At 50.2% G+C, this 12,231-nt stretch overlaps 1 protein-coding gene across 2 annotated transcripts in view; it reads left to right on the forward strand.

Moving 5' to 3' along the window:
• Nucleotides 1–11,943, forward strand: part of B4GALT5 (beta-1,4-galactosyltransferase 5) — a 34,574-nt gene extending 22,631 nt beyond the window's left edge. For both annotated transcript variants that reach the window (XM_039563521.1, XM_010397045.4), the window contains exons 2-9: nucleotides 387–521; nucleotides 3,134–3,247; nucleotides 4,058–4,182; nucleotides 4,649–4,765; nucleotides 5,531–5,718; nucleotides 5,939–6,061; nucleotides 6,527–6,628; nucleotides 8,939–11,943. In XM_039563521.1, coding sequence (XP_039419455.1) covers nucleotides 404–521; nucleotides 3,134–3,247; nucleotides 4,058–4,182; nucleotides 4,649–4,765; nucleotides 5,531–5,718; nucleotides 5,939–6,061; nucleotides 6,527–6,628; nucleotides 8,939–9,086 — 1,035 coding nt within the window. In that variant the 5' untranslated portion in view covers nucleotides 387–403 and the 3' untranslated portion in view covers nucleotides 9,087–11,943. The remainder of the gene's footprint in view (nucleotides 1–386; nucleotides 522–3,133; nucleotides 3,248–4,057; nucleotides 4,183–4,648; nucleotides 4,766–5,530; nucleotides 5,719–5,938; nucleotides 6,062–6,526; nucleotides 6,629–8,938) is intronic.
• Nucleotides 11,944–12,231: the final 288 nt, after the last annotated feature.

Raw genomic sequence — 12,231 nt, forward strand, 5'->3', positions numbered from 1 at the left:
GTCTGGAACGACTGCCCTTCTCCAGGCACACAGTTTGGTTTCCTGTTATAATGATATTTCCTAATTAAACCTCCCTAATTAAGCAGCAAGAGGTGCTGTTGTTTAAGCTGCAGTGCTGTCTTACAACCTGATAGTCAGGTTTGGCTGGGTACGTGCCCCTTGTCAACCAGTGGGGTTTCCAAACGTGCCTTACGCCTCCACTGCCCAACTCCCTGCCCTTCCCAGCTCCACCGGGCAACCACGGCTCGTGCAACCCAGGGATCCGCCTGGCGGGAGGGAGCTGAAATCAAGCAGGAGGCTGGGAATGCTTCCAAAAGACCCTGATTTCTTTTTCCCTACAAGAGCTGATGCTTATGGAAATATTCCTCTTTCTTCCTCCCTTGCAGTGAACACCTACCTCTTCATGATGCAAGCCCAAGGCATCATGATCCGTGAGAACATGCGAACGATAGGAGCTCAGGTGTACGAGCAGGTGGTCCGCAGTGCCTATGCCAAGAGGAACAGCAGTGTGAATGACTCAGGTATTTCTTGAATAATTGCAATTTTGATTAAAGATTCCATTTCCATTCAAAAGTAAGTTGAAGGAATTAATTTATACTAGTAAATGCAGGGTGGAAGCTTTGATTAATTGTCTGCCGCTTTTATTTTTATATATAAAAATACATGTGTAATAAAATACCCTATATATATAAATACTGTCAATATATAAAAACTATATTTATTTATATATGTAAAAAGTTCAAATGCTTCTAACTTGTATAAGGGGTGAAAATCTTGAAAGGTCTGAAATGATGGGATTTGAGCTGAAAACCTCTTTGCTTTCCAGGAATTCAACTTGTAGCTTCAACCAGTCTGAGGGTAAACACTTTCAAATTCAGTGCAAGGATCAGGTTTCATGTTTAAAAAATACCTTCCCAGGCATGCACCTGCGCAGAGCCCTGGCTCTGTGCACGTGGAGGAGCCTGTGCTCGTAAGCTTCACTCTTCCCATGCAAGTATGAACCGAGATGACTTGGCTGGAGATCTGCCACAAATAATATATTGAACTTGGGGCAGGATGCAGGGAGTGGAGCGCAGGCTCCCCCGTCCCAGCCTCTTCATCGTCCACATGTCCATGAACATGTGGGGTTACAAGTCGTGGTGTAAATATCCTATAGTGAAGCCGAACTGCCCATGGCTGTGTGTGAGCTGGGCTGAGGCATTGCTGCTGGGCTGGTGACACCCTGCCTGTCCCTTCCCTGCTGGCACTTCCCCTCAGCCTCACGCTGATGCTGGTGGCATCAGGCTGGCATGGGGTGTGGGGAGCTCAGCTCGGCTCCTCGCTCACCAAGGTTCAGCAGCAGGGGCTGACAGAGTTTTACAAGGCAAGATTATTTTGTCATTAGCAGAAGTATGAGCCGTGTCCTTGCTGCCCAGCCTGCTGAGGTGCAGCCACCAATTCAGCTGTGCCCTGACTGGGGACGGGCACAGGAGGGGAATTACCGACTTAGGCAGGAGATGAACGCCCCGGGTCACCTCCTCTGCCGCACCAAGTCAGCCAGGGCAGCCACCTGGGCTATTTTTAAGACTGGAAACATCAAGTAAAGCAGAGGCAGGGTGAGGAAGTGGCTGATCCCCTGAGGGGAGGAGGGTTAGACATTCCATTGCTGCTGCTTGCAGTGGTGAGAGCCTTCATCCCGATGAGGCTCTGCCCTGGGGGGCTTCAAGTGATCCAAAAACGTGTGTACTCCTGCAGCAGGCAGGGAACTGGTGACCACACTAGCACCAGTGATACCAGTGCTGCTGCTGCAATATTGGGCTTTGTTTGAACCTCATACCAGTCCCAGCTGCACAGGCACGTGAGGACATCCATCCCTCCCCAAGAGCTCCAGCCGTGAGGACAGTTTTAGCACACACAAGCACTGGGCACCATCCTTGGGCAGCCTTCCCTGGCAGGCAGGTCAGAGCAGATGCAGGATGGATGGTGGTGATATCTGGAAGGCACTTGGTGCTGTGACCTCAAGGACTGCATTAACACTGGCATCAGAACCTTCCCTCCCTGACTGATTTTGGGTGCCTGGGTGGGTGTCACTGCCTCGTGCATTGTCCCCACACCACTGTGGCAGTGAGGCTGTGTGACAGCTGGGAGAGGAAGCCTGCCTGGTACAGCTGCAAGGCGGGACCCAGCAAAAAAGGCAGTCTTTGCTGCAAAACAGGGCAGCTGAGCTTCACTGTGGGCTGTCACCTGGGCTGAGTACTGCCGTGTGCTCTGTCATGGGAGTTTACAGGGAAAACTGCTTATGAAAATTTGGAACAGTATCAAGCATCCAAAGTAACATCTAACCAACTTGAAAAGCCCTTAGGTTCTGTTTGCAGCCCATCTTGATTTTTGAGATAGTTTGGATACTGTTTACTTGAGTGAATAAACAATGTTACTGACATGATGTTACCTACTAGCATGACACAGCAAATGGCTTTCCCCAGTGGAAAACCTCAAAACATCTCCAGTTGTAACAGGCTGGAGGGTGCTGCCTGGGAGGTTAAAGGATGCGGGGGAACGGGGAGGCTGGAGAGAGGTGCTGGGCACTGCTGTGACTGCTGGGGCACGGGAGCTCCTCTGCTCCTGTACGATGTGAGGCACAGGGAAGTCTGCATGTAATGTGATAGTTTTTATTGATCCTTTGAGGAGGATTCCAGGCAGGATTGCCCTGTGTAGGATACTGCACTGACACTCCTAGCTGGCACTGAGACCTGCCTGGGGACTTCCCCTCTCCCCTGTTGGGAAAGGACCTGCTGGAGGAGCACATCCCCTCTTCAGGGACAAGGCAGTGGTAGCTTTTCCTTTCAAGAGCCATGTGCTCCTTTGTGATATCTAAGGGTGATGCTCAAAATTCCTCCTTTGGCCAGAAAATGCAAAGGTTTCTTTGATGTGGTGCTAAGGCAGCTAGGGCTTCTGCAGCCACCTGTCCCAGGATGGGGATGAGCACCCAGCTGCGTTGCAAGGCTAGAGCACATTCCAGCTGTGCTGTTGGGGACATCCTCAGCTGTGGTTGACTTTGGAGTCTGCTCACAGTGGCATGGGGAGGTGGCTGGAAATAACAGACCTGCAGCTCAGAGGAAAACTTCTTGTCTTTTTTTTTTTTTTTTGACCCTAGATTATCCTCTTGATCTGAGCCACAATGACACCTTTCTGCAAGCCACAACGTTTCTTCCTGAAGACTTTACCTACTTCCCCAACAATACCTGTCCTGAGAGGCTCCCTTCTATGAGTGAGTAGCATCCAGACAGCCCTGTGCCCCTCTCCTGCTCCCCATGGCTTTGGAGGGCACACAGTGGCATTCCCAGTCTCACCACCATTGCACCTTTCCCTGCCAGGCACCTAGAGATGAATGGGAGTGCTGTTTAGATCCCAGCTCCCTCCTGAGAAATCATTGTTTACCCACCCTCAGGAATTAATCCCTGCTGTGTCGGAGGCATGTCTCCGTACTGAGGCAGGAGCCCATCGCTTGGCAAACACAAACAAAAGAGGGATTGTGCGCTGGGAGCCGGTGAAAAGACTCTGCCAGCCCTTTTCCAGGGGCAGTGGTGGCGGGGTGGCTCCCTTGTGCCTCGGCAGTGCTGCCAGTCCCAGCCCCAAGCTGTGCCGGTTACAGCTGTGTTGGGGCTGCTGTGGGAGATGGGCTGGACCCCACCAGGGGAGCTGCAGCTGGGAGGAATGCTTCTACCAAAGCTATCCTGAGGTGGAAAATCAGGTTTTTGAGGGCAAATGTTTCCAAAGGGTGGGGGGATGCTCTCTGCTGAGCAGGTTTAGTCTGCTGGAAACATGCAGGGAGGAGTAGAGAGGTACCCCAGCTGCATCTGGGCTCTCATGTATGTGGGGCTCTCACGGAGAGCTGCATCCAGTAGCAGCCACAAAGGCTGAGGAGATGGAGGTGTTACATCAGCAGCATTTCCTAATTGTTTTTGCTGGTGCTGGAGAAAAGAAGTTGAGTGCTGGGGATAGAGGACAGGGATGCAGCAAAGTGCTGCCCCAGGACCACAGCAGTTCCTCACCCCCCACTGCTTCTCCCACTCTGCAGAGGGCCCCATTGATGTAAATATGAGTGAGATCACCATGGAGGATATCCACCAGTTCTTCTCTAAAGATCCTTCCATCAAGCTGGGAGGGCACTGGAAGCCAAGTGACTGCCTGCCTCGCTGGAAGGTAACTGGGAGCTTGGCAGCCCCGTGTCCTGCTCCATGCAGGGGGACAGGGAGTCCTGGGTGGGCAGTGGGAAGATGTTAATGGAGCATCTCTGGTGTGCTGCATCTTCAGAGCAATGATGGGAGGAGCTCTGAAGTGTGGCAATGCAGCACCCAGGGAAGAAATAGTGAGCTCAAGGGCTGCTTTAGTGTCCCCAGTTCTGGGCAGAGGTGATGAGGGGGCACTGCAAGTCTCCCTACTGCTCAAGGTGACATTGAATTTTTCCAAAGCAACAATTCTGCAAAAAGTGAATAGGAAATCCGTGTTTTGGGAGTTGGAAGGGTTTCAGGCTGCTCAGCCCTACATGGAAGAGTTAAGACACCTTTTTTAGTGCTGCTCCTGTAACCCCACACCAGCCAGTCCTGCCCCCCAGCCTGGGGTCGGCAGCAGGTGTGGTGCAGTAAGAGCCGTGTCCTCTCTTCATCAGGTGGCGATCCTGATCCCATTCCGCAATCGATACGAGCATCTCCCCGTCCTCTTCAGACACCTCATTCCCATGCTGCAGCGGCAACGTTTACAGTTCGCCTTCTACGTTGTGGAGCAGGTGAGTGAGCACGGGGCGGGCGGCGCTGCCCTAAAAACGCTTCTCCCAGTGCTGCAAGTACAGCTCTGCCCTGTCCCAAGGAGTGTCCCTGCCAGATCACATCTCGTTGGTGTGGGAGGTGTAGGGGTCATGTTGCAATGTGTAAATTATTCCTGTTCTGTCTAAAAGTGGCACAGCTAAGAGATGTACCCAGAAATGACTGGCTTCGTCTGAAAAATGGAGAATCAGGGATTTGTGTTGTTGTTTTATTTTTTTAGTTCTGTTTTGTAGGATTTAGCTTTTTACAAAAAGCTTTGGACCAGATATTTGCAGTTTAGACAATGCTGCAGTTTTTTTGTATATCCCTGCAGTAGTTCCAGGCAGCATCCCCTAGGCACAGGAATGGCCTGACCAGAGTTAGGCATTTCATGTAGAGCACGACTGTCATTTGATGTGTGCATGGACCTCTCACTTAGACTGTTTTGTCTTCATCCACCCAGTAAATGTGCCTCCATATTTAGCTCTAGCTTAAAAAGATTGATCAAAATTGGGATTTTTTTCAAGTATCTGAGTAATAAGGCTTCAGCATCTTTATTTTTGCTCCTGTACTATAAATTGAATATTTCAATGTTGGTTGATTTCACTAGTGTGCTCCAATACATTGCTTCTTTCATGGTGCCAATATGGGACCTGGTTGCCCTCTGCAGTTTTCTAGACAGGGCTGAGAACACACACAGAGCATGAACTGTAGGGACTCCTCTTGAGAAGGAACTTTCTCCCTGCCAGGCTGGAAACCAACCTTTCAACCGTGCCATGCTCTTCAACGTTGGCTTTCGGGAAGCAATGAAGGACTTGGACTGGGACTGCCTCATCTTCCACGACGTGGACCACATACCAGAGAATGACCGTAACTATTATGGGTGTGGACAGATGCCAAGGCACTTTGCAGCCAAGCTGGATAAGTACATGTACCTGTAAGCACTGTTCTTCCTCCCTGCTACCGTAACTGCTAAGGAGCTGCTGTTAGACTTAATTTATTTATTTTTAAGGCAGAAAATGAGTCTGAGTTTTTTCTCAGGCTTTGTGCTAAGGGAGCATGAGAGGGACTAGCAGAGAGCATCCTCAGGGCTTGGGCTTTCCCATGGCAGGTGGGAGAGCCGGTGGGCTCTGCGCTGACCCTTCTCTCCCGCTCAGGCTCCCGTACAACGAGTTCTTTGGGGGGGTGAGTGGCCTGACTGTCGAGCAGTTCCAGAAGATCAACGGATTCCCTAACGCCTTCTGGGGCTGGGGTGGCGAGGACGACGACCTCTGGAACAGGTACAGGCTCCCTGGGCCCTGGTGGTGGCTCTGCAAGCTGAGCCTGGCACGTGCTCTGAGGGGACAATTGTCACCTTCGACGCCGGCGCTGGGCTCGCTGTGCCCCCCTGCCCTGAGCTGGGGACGAGCCAGCCCGGCTGTGGGGGCTCGGTGGGAACAGGGGCTGCTCCAGCCTGCACAGGCAGTGGATGGGAAGCAGAGGAGTGCTGGCTGGGAAATCATTGGCTCTCTGCACAGTATCCCACACGGCTGAGCGGGGTTCCAAGGTGCTGAGCCCTGTGTGACGTGCCCCGAGCCCAGGCTGCAGCGGGAGGTTTGTGTGGCTTCTGTGTGGGTGGGAAGACCGAGCCACAGCCAGAGCCCTGGGAGCTCTGACTGCAGCCCTGGAAGCACTGCCAGCACAGCAAACACAACGGGTGATTATTTTTTGTTTATTTTATTTTATTTCTCTCCTTTCTAATGCAGAGTACAGTATGCAGGCTACTCGGTGACTCGACCAGAAGGAGACACAGGGAAGTACAAATCAATTCCCCACCATCATCGGGGAGAAGTGCAGTTCCTAGGAAGGCAAGTAAATTTTTTTTAAGAATCCTAAAGCCTTTCACAAAGAGTCTGTACCATGTAGGAGGTTTCCTGTGGCTGTTTGAGGGCAGTAACAGCCTGAACTCTTGAAGGAAACTAACTGCAGGGAGATGGGAGGCAGAGCGTTGCCAGGATTCCTCCATCCCTGCATTTTGTACCCCACATCCCTGCAGTGAGGGGTCCTTGCTTTGTGGCTGCTTGGATGCCATCCAAAAGAGGGGATTGTCAGCATGGCAGGCTGAGGGCCTTGCCTTTGTCTCCAGGGGAATGTACAGGGGTGGCTATTGCCAGGTGTCAGAGAAGCTTCAGTGTTTCTAGAAGAGCCTGACCTAAGTGCTGAAGGAGGCATTGCTCAGCCTGCAGAAAGCACAGAGCAGGGGCTGTCCTGCAGTGTGGCTGCTGAAGCATCAGGTGACCCTGGCAACACTCACAAAGTCCAACAGCAACACCCTCTCCATTCTTCTGTTTCTGCTTCTTGGCCCCAAGCCTGGGGCTTGGGTGGGTGTACAGAGCTCCTGAACTTAGAGTTTGCTGTCTTGTGAGGCCTCAGACACCCATCAGGAGTGGTAACTGTCCCCTGGACCAAAGGGGGACAAGTACTGTGCAAACATTTTTCTCAAGAAGATAAATTCTCCCTGCAGTTCTCCAGGAGGGTTCCAACCCCTTTGTCCCAGAGCCAGGGTTGTTTCAGAGAGTACAAGGGTTCACTGATTGCTTTTGCCTGAAGACCACAGTGGAATTTGAGTCTTCTGAAAACTGTGCAACAGAAAACCAGAGAAACACATCTTTCACAAACAACTTCAGGAACTAACACTTGTAGCTGAGGAGCTGCTGGACGAGCAGTGCAAGCTCTGTTCTGCAGAGGGGCTCTAGGCTGCTGCTGCAGAGATTTGAGCTATCTGCTGGTCTTTTTTTGCAGAAGACTCATTTTTGGGGGTATTTCCATTTGAGTTTCTATCTTTATCCCTACTTTTCATTTCTCTGTTGGACAGAATGCAGCCAGTCAGAGATGCTTCTTTTACTTCACTCTTGAAAAAGAGAAGTTGCTTTTGGTTTAGAAAACCATTATTTAGTCAAACCCTTGAAGCATGGCAGGCTGATAGTGCCATGGGACTGAGCTCTGGTTCCTGACACTTCCCTGGTCTCCTGGCCCCAGCCAGGAGCCTGAGCTCCATGTCAGCAGGAGCTGTGGGTCTGTGCAGCGGGATGGGGAGATGGGCAGGGCAGATCTGGCCCCAGTGAGCTGCTGCCTCTAGAGCCTGGTGCCCAGCCTAGCCTGGGGTTAGCAGGAGGTGTCCTCTGTCCCACCTCTGAAATCCACTCTGTGTGTACCCACAGCAAGTCCTGACACAGCACACTGACACTAACACTACCCACAGCAAGTCCTAACTGCTGCCATCCAAAGCCCTGCTGCTCCTCCCAGCCGAGCAGGGAGCGGGAGCACCTGACTCTTCTCTCCGTGGGGAAGGACACAGTCCTTCCTAAAGACACTTAAGTGTCCTGCCTGTGTCTTGATGCTGTGGCATCTTTGAAACCACCTTTGGTGCTTCCTTCTTTGTTCTCACCCAGCACCTTCCCCTGCCTTGTGGCCTGACCCTTCTCTGGTGCCTTCTCTGTCCCCAGGTCTTAGCCCAGCTCCCACTTGCCCTGGTGCCTCCAGGCCCCCCAGCACTGTGCCAAAGGGAGTCACTGTCCTGCTGAGATGTCTCTGCCTATTTTCCCCTTCCAATCCTCCTCCTTCTATCTTATCATGCTGCCTCTAAATGTGCTTGAGGCTGTTTTTGTGCACCAGCTGCAGTTTCCTTCTCCATACCACCATTCTGCTAGTTTTACTTCCTCACCCCCATCCCTCAGACTAAAACCATTTAGTTCTGTTCTTGTTTATGCCTGGTTTCATAGAAGTGGCAAGGAGCACGTAACTCCTCAGTTGCATTTCTCCAGGATGGTGTGGATGGTGGGCTTGGCAGGACCCCCAAGCTCATCCCTGTCCTGGGAATGGGACCCACAGGCCTCAGGCAGGTGTCACAGGTTGTTTTGGCAGCTGAGTGCTTGCTGGTGGCACAGCAAGCATTTTGCCTGTTATCAGGTGATGGACTTCTCTGAAGTTTTCTGATATTTACTAACACAGAGTATTTAAGTGTCAATAGTTGCCTTTATTAAGGGCTCTGAAGTTCATCGTTTTGTAGCTGCTCCTGGGTCTGGCCCTTTGAAAGGTGTTCTAGTAGTATTGGGAGGAGTTTGCATGTGCTGTGAGATACGTGGCAGTGACTCTGGCCTCTGGTTCTCATTGCACAGGTACGCCTTGCTGAGGAAGTCAAAAGAAAGGCAAGCCCTGGACGGCCTCAATAACTTGAACTACTTTCCAAACGTCACATATGACGCCTTGTATAAGAACATCACTGTTAACCTGACACCAGAGCTGGCTCTGGTGACCGAATATTAAGAGGAGAAAATAACTTTGCTCTGCCCTTCACCAAGAAAGCACCACGCTAGACTTTCTTTTCCAACGGTTATCAAGGACAAGCAACACTTTGTCTAATGAAGGATCACAGTATTTTGGAGAATGAGGCTGAAAGTGCACGCACAAATTGCCCTAGCTGTACCAATCCAGCCCGATACCCGGGCAGCGAGCTCAGCAGTCTCTTTATTTTTTCTGCCACTTGCTTTCTGGGTTTCAGGACAACAGTTCGACCTGCTGCTCTCATCTCCACATTCTTCCTCCAGCAATCTCTGGCACTGGGACTCTCCTCAGAAGCACTTTCTCCTCCGGGAAGCGGCTCAGCTGAGGGACTCTGGCTTCTTGATGGCGAACGTTGGGAGCCATTTGGTTGGCAACTGCTCTGGTGGGAGATCAAACAACTTCTGATGCCGTTCTTCTATGTCTGTGCGGTTTTTTAAATGACCTGCTTGAAGTATATACAACAGAACCGCTTCTTAAAGAAGTGTAAGTGTAAATATGCTATGTAAATTGCCCCTTTTTATTTTTTTCCTGTGGCTCAAGTCCAAGTGAGAGGTTTACATACGGTCACTCATTTTAGTCCTGAGTTCTGTAAACACTTGTGTGAGCATCACTGTACTTGTGCAAGGTGTTCCCTTTTAAGCCAGTGAGACTGCTCGCATGATTGCAGCTGGGCATATGCAGAAATGTTTGTGGGCCAGGGCCCAGAACCTTCCAGTGCAGTGGGTGAGAAATACAGCCAGGTTATCACTCATTCCAGAAACTGCAGGGGTGGCTTGTTCCAGGGAGGGTGAGGAAATGGAAATATTTATTGAAAACCCTCCCTTTTCTGTCACTTTTGCAACATGATGTGCAAATGAATCCAAAAGCCATATGGAATACAGTCCCATGGCTGTTGCTCTGTATCCCATCGACAGCAGGGGTGAGCCTGGCAGGCTCTCAGCAGGGCTGCGGGAGCGCAGCGCCCGGGCCGGGATGGAGCCGCTGTTCCCACATGAGCCCTCCCCAGACAGCAGCGCTTGCCCTCACTCTGGAACTTGCTGGAACGGTTTGGGAGGTTGGTTTAGTCTGTATTTATGGTGTAAATCCAGCAGCACACTGAGGTGCTGTCGGAGCCAGGCAGCGCCCTGCACTGTCCCCTCAGTGCCTGGCAGCACTGGCATGGGCACAGCTGGTGGGACAGGGGTCACAGCTCAGTGAGAGACATGAAGGACACATGAAAATACGAGGACCGGGAGCCAGAGCTAGGTCAGACAGCCCATCCAGCCATCCAATGCCATCCCTCTTTTCTTCACAGCGTCTGTGGGCAGGCTGGACTTCGGGCCCTGTCCCCATGGACACAGTCCAGCCCTTACACAGCACTGACACCGCCACTTTCACTGGACCTCTCTGACTTAAAAGTAAATACATTGGGTGTTGGTTTTAGTTTGTATTTCCACACAACAAGGGCAGGTACTTGACCTCAGAAGGACTTTAACTCTTTTCATTGCATTGTTTGCCTTCAGTTTCCTTAACTTCTCATGGTTTACATTGTTTTCTCAGTTCCGTGGACGTATGATCCCCATACGCATCTGTGGTGGGTGTGACTGCCCAGGGCATTCCTAACCTGTATCCAGAAAACGTTAGTTTAGAAAACACAAGTTTTGTGTAGATCTTATCGGCCAGCATGAGAGGACAGCGAGCCTGCCCTTGAAAAGCGCTGATGAGTTTGTAACTTAGGTTTTAAAGTCTCTGAACTTATATGTGCTTTAAACTCGCTTCCCGAGGGGATTCAGCCTGGTTATTTATAGGCAGAGGTGAGGATTTGCTTTTTCTGGCGCATACAGCAATAAAGACTTTTGCTTCAGAATCTTGATCTGTAATTCACGTGGACCCTTTCTGGGTGCTGAACCCGCATTGCCCTGCCCCTCTTTTCTTTCGTCTTGAGACCTTGCTAGAGACCTGTCTTTGTTTAATGGTGCTTCAAACAAGGAATGTATTTCAACTAGTCCAAGTTCACTACTGCGGAATCATGCATGTGTGTGTGAGTAGGTGTTGAACTGCCTTAGTTGGGATCCTCAGCCTTCCATGTCCCCGACACCCGTCGCACCTGGTGTGGAACAAAAGCCGTTACCTCTGCTCAGAACTGCACTCTGAGGCTGGCACAGAAGGGTCCATCCCCAGCAGCATCCCATCTTTCATTCTAACTATGCTGAATTTATTTTCCCTTTTTAAAATGTGGATTATCTGAAACTGTGCACTGTTAATCTTATCAGCTATGTCAAATACTGTATAGTAAATGTAACCGTTAAAAACATACTGTCAAGCGCATGTGCTGTTATGGTGTAAAAATTCTTGTATTAAGGAGAACTTGTACATATTCTGGCAGCTGAAGTTCAACAAGGCCACTCGTTTGCCCCTTCCATGTCAGCACCATCACTCAGCCCTGCTGGAGGGCAGGTCCTGTGCGATGCTGATTTTTTTTTTTTTTTTTTAAATGAGCCATGTGGGTTTTATTTGCAAAACTATTTATTGACAGTTAATTCTCCGTAAAGCTCTGCTTCTCTAAGGGAGGTACCGTCTGAGCAACGGCTGCACACTTCAGGCCCCTCACCATCAGAAGTGGCTTTAAACTCTCAAGTAGCTTTCCATCATCATGGCTTTTGAGCTTACTGTTATGTTTTTAAGAGGTGCCAGGGGGACGTTTTTGCACTGAAGATTAGTGTTTTACAACACACACACACTTCTCAGCAAAGCAATCCTTTGTGTCATTACATTTATTTACCCATGTGTTTGTACATTTTTGTATTTGTTAATTTATGAATGATTTTTTCAGTAAAAAATGCATATCCAAGAAAAGAGACTGCAGTGGTTGCTTTTTTTTTTTTTCCCAGGAGGCTGGGGTGTGCTTTTTTAGTAGGAGGTGAGATTTGTAAGCCCAGAGGGGTAGGTGCTTATGAGAGTTTGAGTCAAAAAGGGTCAGCCCTGGATGCTAAAAGCTGGTTAGAAATTTCTCATTCGGACTGGCCAGAAATAAATTGCGTGCGAGATGTGGATGCTCCCCAAACTCTTTTTATTGTGTTGGTGCTTAAGTGTTTTTTTCCAAGCATCTGCTTCAGCGTAGTTCTGAGGGAGGGGTCAGCTGCCTTGG

The sequence above is a fragment of the Corvus cornix genome, chromosome 20 (genome assembly GCF_000738735.6).
Source record: "Corvus cornix cornix isolate S_Up_H32 chromosome 20, ASM73873v5, whole genome shotgun sequence".
In the NCBI taxonomy this organism is placed as follows: domain Eukaryota; kingdom Metazoa; phylum Chordata; class Aves; order Passeriformes; family Corvidae; genus Corvus; species Corvus cornix.